Source organism: Tursiops truncatus, chromosome 19 (genome assembly GCF_011762595.2).
Source record: "Tursiops truncatus isolate mTurTru1 chromosome 19, mTurTru1.mat.Y, whole genome shotgun sequence".
Taxonomy (NCBI): Eukaryota; Metazoa; Chordata; class Mammalia; order Artiodactyla; family Delphinidae; genus Tursiops; species Tursiops truncatus.
The window spans coordinates 6862443-6874861 of NC_047052.1; the positions used below are offsets into that span (position 1 = coordinate 6862443).

The window sequence follows — 12419 nt, forward strand, 5'->3', positions numbered from 1 at the left end:
ACCAGCCCTGCGCATACCTTGATTTTAGCCCAGTGGGACCTGTGTTGGATTCGGCCCTTCACAATAGTCAGATAACAAATGTGTGTTGTTTTTGTGGTAAATTTGTGGTAACTTGCCACAGTAGCAGTAGGAAATGAATACAGGAGGCATGGCCAGGTTGGTTTAGTGCTGACGTGGATCACTGCATTGGTTCTGAGGGTCCACGGGGGGCCCAGACAGTGCCCACAAGGCGTCACTGGCTGGACTGAAAGACCGAGAGAAGACACAAAGGAAGAGAGAGGAGACAGCAGAGGAGAGGGAAGTGGAGAAGGAGCGGGGGAAGAAGACCCATGTTCTCCCTCTTCTGTGCCCATTGGGCAACCCAGCATGCTGCCCTGCCGACACGAGTGACCCGTGTGTGACCCCCGTGTGACCATCACTGTATCCCCAGGGCCTGGGGCATGAGGTGCCTGAGAGAGACCTGCTGAAGGAATGAACAAATGAATGAACGAGAGGACTGTAAACTCCCTGAGGGCAGGGTCTCATTTCCAACTCCCTCACTCTGATTAGCGTGGCCAGTAGTACCATCAGGGCTGGTTGCACAAGAACGAATGAACACAAACAAACAATGCAAGAAACAGGAGGGCAATGGTAGTAAGTGGTGGATGCTGACTCCTTTCTCTGCCTCGGCAATCCAGTCCAACACAGACCAGTCTTCCCCACAACCAGGCCCAGCCCTTCCCATTCTGGGGCCTCTCCAGTGTGAGTCCCGGTTAAAGATCTTTTTTTTTGTTTTTTTGGCCATGCCACGCGGCTTGTGGGATCTCAGTTCCCTGACCAGGGATTGAACCTGGGCCACGGCAGTGAAAGCCCAGAAGGCTAACCTAAGGGCTAGGCCAGCAGGGGACTAAAGATCTTTAAATGGGCCTCCTGGCCCCTCCCTTGGCCATGTGTGAGCAGGTGATCTGACTGGGCAATCAGAAGCTCCTGCTGGGACTCTGGGTCTCGAGCAAGTGATGTCGAGATGGGGGGTGGGGGGCTGACAATTCTTTATGAAGCAAGGGCTGTGTCTTCCTTTAAAGATGGTTACTGGGCTGGGACACGGCTCCCACACCGGCCTCGGCTCTCCAGGATCCCGCCAGTCCTTCTAGTATATTTCCCTTCCCGCTCGCGATAGCCTGAGTCCACCTCTGCTGCTTGCGTCTTGGAGTCCTGATGGGTCCCCACGGCCCCGCCGGATCCGTTTTTCCCTGCAGCTGTCTCTCCAGAAGGAGCCAGCCAGCTCCCAGAGACACAGCTTCTCCCAGTTACACTGTGAGCCCTCCTGGCACCGCCAGGTCCCAGGGCTCACAAGCCAGATGGTTCTGGCCCTGCCCAGAGCTCATTCAATGTGCCCAGCTCGCTGCTGAGCAGGGACAGCTCCAGAGATTTCCTCTCCTGCCCCGTGTCCGGTCCAGCCTTGTCTTGGTCTCACTTGGGTCTGTGTGCCCCGCCTTTCACAGTCGTCTCACTGTCTGGAGGGGAGGAGAATTTCTTCAGGGACATGAACCACCATCTCACCTGCCCTTTGTCATCTCCCCTCTCAGCCTAACCTTTCAGGCAGGACAACCTGCGTTTTCCAAGTCTTTGCTCATGTGGGAGAGTGCGTGCAAACTCCCATCTCACAGATGAGGAAATCGAGTCTCAGAGCAGGTGGAGGGCCCTGCAGCCCGCGCAGGAGTCCGACCCAGCCCTGCCCTGACCACACCATCGCCCCCATGCCCACCGTTCTTCGAGGGCGCTCGCCCACTTTTCTCTGCTTTTGAAACCCCTTGCCCTCCCCGAGGCCCTGGCCAGGTCCACCCTCCCTCCCCTGCTTCCCAGCTCTTAGAGCCCTTACCCTGCCCACGCCCCCTGCCGGTTATCTGTCCTGCCCACAGGATTAGGAAAGGAGGCAGGATCCAGTGGGATTAAGTGCTGCCTCCGCAGTGAGTCTGGTGTTAAAGAGTCCGCTGAGTGAATTAATTTCAGGCGAGGCAAAGCACAAGAAGCCTGCTGGGGAAGGGTGACGCCACCCAGCTTCCCGAGCCACCTTCCCTGGGAGGCAGAGACACCCAATGTCTCCCGTCCACCCGCGGGCTCATTCCTTCCAACTCCACTGGGAGGGGAGGCGGCCACGGTCCCCTCTTCCGCTGCAGGCTTGCTGCACTTTGGAGGAAGACAGAGGCCTTGGCCGTGTTCGTCCACTGTAACAAACGGCTCTTTGATTCAGAGGCTCAAAGGGATTTCAAGGATCACCCAGACCAGGGCTACTGGGTCTTTTGGGGGTTTATGGGAACCTGAAACCCTTTGAGAGCCTGACACAAGCTGTGGACTCGCACCCAAGTAATGTGCACATGTGTACAACCCCCCCCCACCCCACACACAATTGTGCAAGCAGTTTCAGAACACACCACGGACCAAAGGGTAAGGACCCGACTCTGACCCAACCTTTTCCTCTCCAGCCTTGTTTCTGATGAGGAAACCAAGACCCAGACTTGCTGTGGTCTCATTGTGTCCTCCCCCAACGTCTCCAGCTCTCCTTCGGGCACGAGGTAGGAATGCACAGCCATGGGACTTGTGTCACTTCCGGTGGAAGCCTTGACGAACCAGCGCACGACTGAGGAGGTCCCTTCCCCCTGCCCTGCTGACCAGAAAGACTGCAGATGGAGCGTGCTCCCAGCCGACCCATGATGGACATGCAGCAGGAGTGAGAAATAATCCTTTGCTGTTTGAAGCCACTTAGAATTCAGGGCTGCTTGTCACTGCAGCATAACCTAGCATAACCTGGCTTGCTTTGTTTCAGTCTGGCTTTCACACAGTGTGGACAACCCTTCACCCCCTCCCTCAATGCCTGCTGAACTGTTCACCTTTCGTGTCTCACCTGAAATGGCAATTCTCTGGAATGCCTGTCTGAGTGGTGCCTTCCCCCTCGCCACCCTTGACCACATCAGGTGATGACGCCTCATTGAACAGGTCACACTGCCCTGTGATCGCTTGTCTCGCTGTTTTTCTTCCTTTCCAGCCTGTGGGCCCTGTGAGGTCGGGGACCCTGTCTGACTTATTCAACACTGTGTCCGTAAAACTCAGATAAATGTTTGCTAAATGGAAGTTTGGCTGACTTGTTGAATGAATGAATGAATGAATGACTGGATGGATACATGGATAAATGGATAGGTGGATGGACAGATGGGTGAACGGGCTGATGGATAAATGGATGGGTAGGTGAATAGATGGCTGGCTGGCTGAAGCATCGGTATACCCATTCTGTTCACTGAAGCACATTTCATGTGCAGTAAACTTCAAAAGAACTGTCCAGCCTCGATACCCTCTCTTCCCCATGTCATATTTGACGAGGGCTCTAGAAATAATCAAGGCAGTCTTTTCCTGAACACCTACTGTGCACCAGGCGTAGTGTTTAAGGATTTTACATGTAATATCGCTGATGCTCACGGCACCCAAGGAGACAGGTATTATGGGTCCGGTTTCCAGATAAATTGCCAGCCCAGAGAGGTTATCCTGCTGCCCAAGGTTACAAAGGTAGAGAGAGCATGGTAGAGCTGGGCTGGGCCTCCGGTTGGGCTGAGCCCACAGCCTGCTCTCTCTGCAGCTGGGCTCCCAGGAACTGGGCTGGGGAATCTGAAAGCGCCGTGCTGATGAACGGGAAGGCTCCAATCACCAGGAGGCCCCGCACCGCCAACAAGAGGGTAGGCCAGAAGTTTCCTCCAGAAGAGGGGAGGCAACCTGTGGTGTGGCCACCGCATCCTCACAGCTGCGTCCCCTCTCGATGACGGAACCAGAGAGGATGCGACATCCCAGAGGGAATGGGTTCATCCTGCTCCTTCCTTTGGCTTGTCTAGTTTCGAAGAAGGATAGGGGCTGCTGAGGGACGTCCGGAATCCCAGCACAGGCATCTCTAAGTGCCTTCCAGGGGAATGGAGAGCGCACTGGGCTGTGCCCGGCCTGGGGGACAGAGTGAGTTTCCGCGGAGTCACCACACTGACGTGTGAAGGGCTGAGACTGGATGACCCGGCCCCACGGGACACAGGGCCCACCTCTGAGTCCTGAGGGTCACTCAGCGGAGCCCGGATCCAAGCCTGGGAAAGACCCCTGGAAGCAGGCAGGCCTGCTCGGGCAGGCGCCGACCTCTCCCAGTGATAAAGCTTTCGAATACCGAAAGGGCCTCGTTCCAGGCAAATTCTGCCTAATTTCCTCTTCGAAAGTTGCCAAGTTCTCCCTCATTGTTGTATTGTCTCGAGAGGTGAGATAAACAGTCAAGGGTGCACCGTGGGTGGGTGAGCGTTCCCAGGTTCGCCTTCCCCGGCCCAGCTTCTTAGGGAAAAAACAGCACGTGCTTTTCAGGCCGGAAAGGTCTTTCTCTCTGGCTTCCAGTAAGAAGGGCACCCGCCCTGTCTCTGCCCCTGCTGCCAGCGTTTGCGATCAACAGTTGCCTGGTCTCCTGAGGGGCTTTCGGGAATGTCAGGGAGAAGAGCGGGTCTTGGAAGCTGTTCCAGAAAGCAGCAGCAGCAGAAGCTCGTGGGAAAGGGGGGGCGGGCGGGCCCCCTTGCTCTTGTCCCGCCCAAAAGCTTGTTTTTCCGAACGGTGGCCTCTGTCCGCTTCTCATCAATGGGTGGAAACCCATCTGGGAGGCAGAACTCCCCGGAAGGTGACGTGCCGCCACCCAGTTCTTGAATCCCCGCTCGCTCCCCGACCCCGCAGGCGTGCAAGGAGCACCCCGCAGGATGCTTTCACGGCACTGTTTATGTATTTGTGGAGATACTCCTCACGGCGGAATGCCAGCCGAAAGGGCATTAGGGGAAGAAGGAAGATAAATAGGTCCTTTCTGCCCCCAGGGAGTCTAATAACATGGCATATTAGGGAGCTCACGATGAAACACCACAAAGCATCCAGAAACACACCGATTGGACCCCGGCTGGAAGAAGGCTGGCGCCTTTGCCTGGTGACTCGACCTGCTGGCGTGTTGCTCGGTGTCTCTGAGCAGAGTGGGGGAGGCGTGTCCGCCTGAGAGCGTTTCTTAACCTTCCTTGAACTCAGTTCCCAGGTCAGTTCCCAGGGGTCTGAGTGAGGTACCGAGTCAAATTCTCATAAAGCAGCTGTGTAAGGACGCTGTGGGTAGAGGGGCAGGGAGAGGGGAGGGAGAGAGGAGGAGAGCGTTCAGTCCAGACACACAGAGAGAAGGGCTCAGGTGGAGAGAGAAGCCTGGAGAAAGACACCAGAGGAAAAGAAACTACAAGAGAAGCAGAGAGTGAGGTATATCAAGAGATAGAGATGGGGAGGGGAGGGGAGAGATGGAGAAAGAGGTGTCAAAGAGAGTCAGAGGGAAACAGACATACGTGGATACGGAGAACCTGAACGAGACAGAGAGACCGGGCACGCTAGGGCAAGGACCCCTGTGACCCCCAGACGTCACCCCTACATAGAGAACGTCTGTGCCACATGCAGCAGGATGGAATCCTACTCAGGGACGCAGGAATGCTGGAACCCTACGGACCCCCCCTGCATTCTCAGGCTATTTCCCATGGCGGGAGCGGTGCACGGAGCATGGGGTCAAAATGCAAAGTTCTGGGGTCACATCCTTTGTGTGATGATGGAAACGTTCTCCATCGGCACAACAGCGGCCACGGGCCACACGTGTGTCCTGAGCACTCGGAACACGGCTAGGGGACTGAGAAACTGCCTTCTTGATTTATTAACTTAAATTTAAGTGCAAACAACCCCGTGTGGCCAGTGGCTGATGTAGGGACAGCACGGTTCACGGCATCTTCACCCTCTGCTGACCAGAAGCCCCCAGGTGAAGTGTGGCCTTGACCCCCCGAGCACACCTGGCTGCTTCTCGGTCCTCCCCCCCCCCACTGGAGCAGGGAAGGCTGCTCTGTCACGCCACTGCTCTGGCTCCTGTCACGGGACTCGGGACCAAACCAAAGCAGAGGATCCTGCTGACCGTCCCAAGAGCATGGGAGGGACGCCCTGCCTGCCACCTCCGGGCACCACCCCGGGCCCCACGGGACCCCTACCCCGGGCTGCCCCATAACCATACGGACCTCCCAGCGTGGAGCCCATCTCCAAGATGACTTGAACCCGCTTACATAACAAGACGGCCACACGCCACCCATGAATCACAGGAGGGAGAGGAGGAGGGTGACGACAAGAAGGAAGGAAGGTAGAAGCGATGGAAATGACAGTGACGGAGAGACCAGAGGCGGCAGGGGCAGGGCTGCACCCACCTGGGCCTCCCCGGGGGGCGGGCGGAGGCTGCGAGCGCTTCCCGCCCTGGGTCTGAGTCCCGCCCCGGCTCTGAGCCCCGCCCTGGCTCTGAGTCCCGCTCTGGCTCCCGCAGGTGCCTGGGCTGTGACAGCTGCGCAGTCCACTGGAGCAGGGACCGGGCGAGACAGGGGTGCGGAGCAGCCGCAGGCCCGCCCGCCGTCAACACGTCAGGGGGAGCTCTGACGTGAGGCCACCGCGGGACACAGCCCCAGCCGGGCGAGTCATCACAGCCGGCCCATGGCCACCGCCAAGATTAAAGGGACATTCTGGCGCTGCCCGGTGACCTGCATCCTCCAAGCCGCACTGCCCCCTGTCCCCGGGGCAAGTGATGCTCAAGTCCTCCTTGGGGGTAGGCTGCCCCTCCAGCCCCCAAAGCAATGAGGCCACCCAGCTGCCTCGACCAGGGGAGCGACCATCACACCCAGGGAGCTGGGGGCTCGGGGCCCTCCCTCCTCCAGCTGGGCTACCTCAAGGTTTCCCTCCGTCCTGCCTGCCCGTGGCACTCATGGATCCAGCACCCTCTGCCCTGCAAACGGACTGATCCCTCTACTGGGCCACCACCTCTCAGGAGCTTTCGGTGACTCCCTACTGCCCCTCAGAATGACACTGCGGCTTCTCCACTCAGCTAACAAGACCTGTATGATCTGGCTGCGACCCAACAACTCTGGATGCATGGGCAAGGCCCTGCATCCACCTCCCTCTCTTCTCCACGGCAGCGAAGGCCCCCTCCGCCACATTCATGCTTTATACACCCTTTTCCCTCTGCCCCCCATCCTGGCCCATTCCTACTCATCCCTCTACACCCAGCTCTAATATCACCATCCCGGGGGGAGCCTTCTTTGGTACCCCTAGGCCCAGCGAGTCACTCCCTGCTCTGGGCTCCCAGTCCTTGGGGACAGGCCTCTATTTCAGCTGCTACCTCTGCAGTCATTTGTTTATGGCTCTGTCTCCCCGGGGGGGGCCCAGGAGCTCTTCAAGGATGGGGCCGAGGGGCTGACTCACCTCCCCACCCCCAGCCCTAGCACATGGGACGGCAGGCTCAGTGCTCCGTGATTCAAACTGTAGAGAGTGAGAGATTTAAGAAGAAAACAGACAGGCAGGTGTGGCTCTGGTGTCTTCCAAGAGACATCACTGAATGACGGGGTTTTCCTAAAGGATGCTTAGCTGTTACACGCAGCTTCTGGGGCTCGGCATTCCTCAGAGGCCAAACTGTGTGCCTCTTGGCTCCAATGTTGTAAAACAATCCAGTGGCCACTTTTCAAACAAGTTTTAGGGGGCATCTCTTTGGGCTCAAAGCAGGTCTCCCCGGACTGACAGAGTTAGAAAACGTTCCTAGAAGAAAGCCCAAGGCAGACCATCCTCCCAATGATGAGAGAGTAAATTCTCTCGGGACAAGGAGTCTCTGACTTGGGGTCCCTGTTGGAAAGTGGGGTGGCACTCCCTGAAATGATACAGAACATGTCACATGCATGTACTGCAGCAGCCGCGCTATTATTTCTGCTGCAATTCCTTTCTTGGTGGACCCACCTCTCCCCTCCCATGAGGTCCTGGTAGGGCTATCAGAGTACACAGCTGCCACTGTAAAGGTGGGCATGTAACCCAGGACAGGGCATCCCCTGCGGTGAATCGGACAATAGCACGGCCAATCAGAATCTTCCATGAGATTTTATAGAAAGATACTGAAAGGAAAATGCGTTCTCACGTTTTTTAAGCATTACAAGCTCCAAGAATGTAGTTTGAGGCTGCCAGAAGTCCATCTTTCCCACCCCATGGAGAGCCTCTGCCTGGTAATGAACCAGCAAACGGAAGCAAAGCCAGGAGATAGAGAGAGACTGAATATTAATGATAGCATTTGACTCCTGGGTCCAGCTATGCCTGAAGTCCTCTCTTAGACTTCCACTTACTTTAATACACTTACAGCATCCAATTCTCTTTTTGCTTCAGGTCATTTGAATAATGTTTGCATCATATCCAACAAACAGTCTTGATCAATACACACAAAATGCACCCTTTTCCAAGGAGATGGCTCATATTTCCATCAGAGGCTCAAAAGACTGAGATCAATGAGAAGTAAGAAACCTCCTCACTCGAAGTACGTGCTTTCTACAGCCTTTTAAAGCCTGTGCCTGTGTGCCTCAGTTTCCTCATCTGTAAAATGGAGATCAGAAAACCTATTTTTTGGCTTTGTTAAGAGCAATAAAAACACAACACGGAAAGCTCCTAGATGGTGGCAGGTGTGCAGCAGGAGCTCCATCTGCACGCACTCCTCCGTCTCCCACAGTAAGCCCCAATTTACACCTTTCTTGTACTTGGAGGAAAAAAACATCCTAAGTGAAACAACCTTTCCTCTTAATAGGTGGCTGTCTCCCTCCAAGGGATAAGAGGAGGGCAAGTGAGTGGGGATACGGAGCAGAAACTGCTTGTTCATGTTTATTTATCCTACCTGCAGTAGGACAGTTCCCCCAGGAATTGTAAGCTGTAAACAGTACTTCGGGGCATTCTCCCAGGACAGCAGCTGAACATCTTCTATGGCGCTGTAGGAGACTGAGTTTTCCATGTACCCAGTTGGCTGCAACAAAAAAAGAAAAAGCGAAGACACACATTGGTTACAAGATCAGGCACGATATCTGCACTGGAAAACATTCTCACTCTAGCAACAAGCAGACTGAGTTGGTACACTCACTTGGCAACTCTGGGGACCAAAGGACTCCCTCTTTCCCAGCTGGCAGCATCCAGCTGGAGGGGAGGGGGGCCATGGTGGACACCCGCCCATGTGTTGGGACGTGCAGAGCTGGGACCAGAGTGGGGGCCCTTTGAGGGCAAGGCCTGTGCATTGTTCCTCTGGGCTTCTGCGGGGCCCAGCACAGCCGGAGCCTGGACCCCTCCATCCCTCACCATGTCCAAAGCACCACCCTCTCCTGCCCAGAAAGTAGTCACAGCCCACCCACCCCCACTGGACTCCTTGCCTCATCTCCCCCTACAGATATGCGTCCTCCACTGGGCACTCGGGGCCGTGTTCCAAGTCGGCAAACTCGATCCCTCTGCCCCCCTGCTCAGTAGCCTTCAGTGGCTCCCAGTGGCCCAACCACATATGCCACACTCCCATCCACCACCGACGGGGCCCCGCAGGAATGGTCTCGCACCCTCCTCCGGCCCCACCCCCTTTGTCTCTCTCCCTTTCCGAGCACCCACACACAGACACAGGCCTGCTGACAGCACGGCAAACTCAGGCTGCTCTTTGGTCCCCAAAAGGCTGTGGTCCCCCCGACCCACCCCTGGCATCTCCTCTTCTACTCTCCAGACCCCATAACCCACCTGGTCACATCCCTCCCTGTGCCCTACGTGCTTACCACGCCCGCTTTGTTGGGTTTTTTTTTTTTTTTGATGTGAACTATTTTTAAAGTCTTTATTGAATTTGTTACAATATTGCTTCGGTTTTATGTTTTGGTTTTCTGGCCGCGAGGCGAGGCAAGTGGGATCTTAGCTCCCCGATCAGGGATCGAACCCAAGCCCCCTGCAGTGGAAGCACGGAGCCTTAACCACTGGACCACCAGGGACGTCTCGACCATACCCGTTTTAATTACTGTGGACCTATGCGTTATCTGTTTGCTGTCTGCCTCCTTAGCCAGGCTGCAGCTCCGTGAGGTCAGGCCAGTGTGTGTCTTGGTCCCTGCTCTCTCTCCCCAGTGCCTGGTACGTGGCAAGGGCTCCATCATTTGTGCTGAAAGGGAGAATGATAAGGGCTATCATCGGTCAATGCTGGGGTAAGGGTGGGGCAAGAGAAATTCACAGCCACTCACGGCTGAGTGAGTTCCACTGTCACGGGGAGAAGGCGCTAGGCACCAGGGGGATGCGCTGGCCACCGGGAACCAGCAGTGTCCTTGTCACTCTGGCCCCAGGAAGCCAGACTTCAGCAGAATCAGAGGTGAGTGCAACACAGCTGAGAAGAGTAACAGCTAACATCTCCTACGCTCTGACAAAGGCCGAGCACTCCCCAAGCACATGGCAAGTGCTAGCTCCTTTAATCCTCACAAGAGCCATCCCCACTGCACAGATGAGGAAGCTGACACTCAGCAGGTCATGTGACTTGCCCAAAGTCACCCAGCCGGGAAGGGGCGTGGCCAAGCTTGAACTCAGCTGCTGACTCAGGGATCTCTGCCCGGACCACTAAGCCGTGATACAAGCGATTTAAAATCGGTGGCCCAACAAGTGAATGTTACCCCGAGGATTGAGGACCTCCACGAGGTTTTTTATTTTCAATTTCTGTCTGCCAATGCTGAGGTACGGTGGTCGTGGTGGCGGAGGAGAAAAGGCTGAGGGCTTAGGCTGCCTCAAATCTCCCTGGTACGATCAGTTACCACGCTCAGGAAGTAAGAGTAACTTGACCCATCGATTTGTTCATTCATTCATTCACTCGTTCATTCATCTGACAGATGTTTATTGAGCACCGGTTACGTTCCAGGCCCCGTGCTGGCTGCTGGGGATACAGCAGCGAACAAGACAGAAGCGCAGCGGGGCTAAGAGACAGCAAACAGACAAAATACCCAAATAAGTAAACGATTGGAGAGTGGCCAAGTGCGGCACCAAAAACCAAGATAGGGTGTGGCGACGGGTGGCAGAGAGCTGGAGCGCCGCGGAAAGATGGAGGGGAAGCGCGTCGCGGGCCCATGGCCTGTGCAAAGGCCCAGGGGTGGGAACAAGCTGGGAGTGCTCAGGGAGGAGCAAAGGCCAAAGGGAGGGAGGGCGGGTAAGAACGGTCTTGAAGAGATGGGCAGGCCATCCCTGGAGGGACTGGAAGGCCCAGTGGGATTCCGGGGATTGTTGCCCATGGGGTGGGCGTAGCATCACTGGGACTGCTGCATGGAGACAGTTGGCAGAAGCAGGGAACAGCCTAGAGGCTCCCGCATGGGTCCAGATGAGCCACGAGGCTGCTGACACCCAGGCAGGGCGGGGATGAGGCAGCCAAGTCCATCTAGCCCTTCTCACCAGTGCATGGGCCGCCCCTCGGCACCAACCCAGGCAGCCTCTGTGTCCAACCAAGATGGCTTATCAGTGTATCCCAAAGGCAGACACGTGGGCTCCCCTTGGCCCTTCTGCCCTGTTCCACATCCCCTGCGCTGGCACGTTCTCAGTATTCTGCAGTACATGACTCAGCCTCAACAGCACGTCTTGTCCTGAGAATACCAGCGGCAGCAGGGGCCCAGCGGATGGGTGACTACGCTTGCGCTTCTTGCTGACTGTCTCCCCTGCTGGTGTGTCAGCACCACGAGGGCGAGAATTTTTACCTGCTCCGTTTCTTGTGCCTAATCCGCGCCTGACATTTAGGAGGTGACTGGTATTTCCTTAACAAATGAAGGAATATTTTCCTAAATAAAAAAATGTCCATCTGTGTTACTACTTACAATCACACGCGTAACATACTTGGGAAGAGGCTTTGGTTACTAGTTTCAAATATTAAATTAAAAATAAATTAATAAATTTTAAAAACTCTCCTTTGGGAAGCAATGGCACCTGGGTGCCCGGATGTGCTGAAGAGCTCTCCTTGGTGGCCCGCGGCCATCTCTCTCCCTTTTCTAGGTCTGGCTGGGTCCCAAACCCCAGGCCACTGACCCCTTGATGCACAGAGAAGCCAGAGAACACGTACTAGGACGCAGCCACTAGGGCATCTAGAAAATCTCTGGATCACACCAAACGACAGACATACAGAAACCCATTCCCAAAATCCCACAACGGTATAGAGCGTGACCACAATGGGGTGGATTTGATTATCCAAACTGAGCAAATGGCCAGCCTCGTTCCTTTAGAATTGCACCTTGGGCACATGAGCAGAAAGCCTGGAGGCTTCTATTTCCCACCACAGCCTCCTGGAGACGAAGACACAGCAAGGCCCTGTGCCGCCCAGTGCTCACCAAGCCCGTGGGAACACTTTCCAGATGACCACGGCATGTGGGATGTAACATGATGGAGGGCCAGCTAACCACCTGTGCTGGCCTTTTTCTCGACCCCGCTGTAGCTGTCTCAAGGTGGCCTTGACTAAAAGTTTCAGCACGGGCATTTTGGGGAAACGGGTATAAATAAATACATACTGTTTTTGAAAAGCAGATGCTGTTTGAAGCAGTATTGGCTAAAAGCAAAAT

At 55.6% G+C, this 12419-nt stretch overlaps 1 protein-coding gene across 1 annotated transcript in view; it reads right to left on the reverse strand.

Annotated features, from left to right (window-relative positions):
* CMIP (c-Maf inducing protein) overlaps positions 1 to 12419 on the reverse strand; it is a 237231-nt gene that overhangs the window by 82781 nt on the left and 142031 nt on the right. The window contains exon 2 of the mRNA XM_033846140.2: positions 8726 to 8851. Within this exon, the coding sequence (XP_033702031.1) occupies positions 8726 to 8851 (126 nt within the window). The remainder of the gene's footprint in view (positions 1 to 8725; positions 8852 to 12419) is intronic.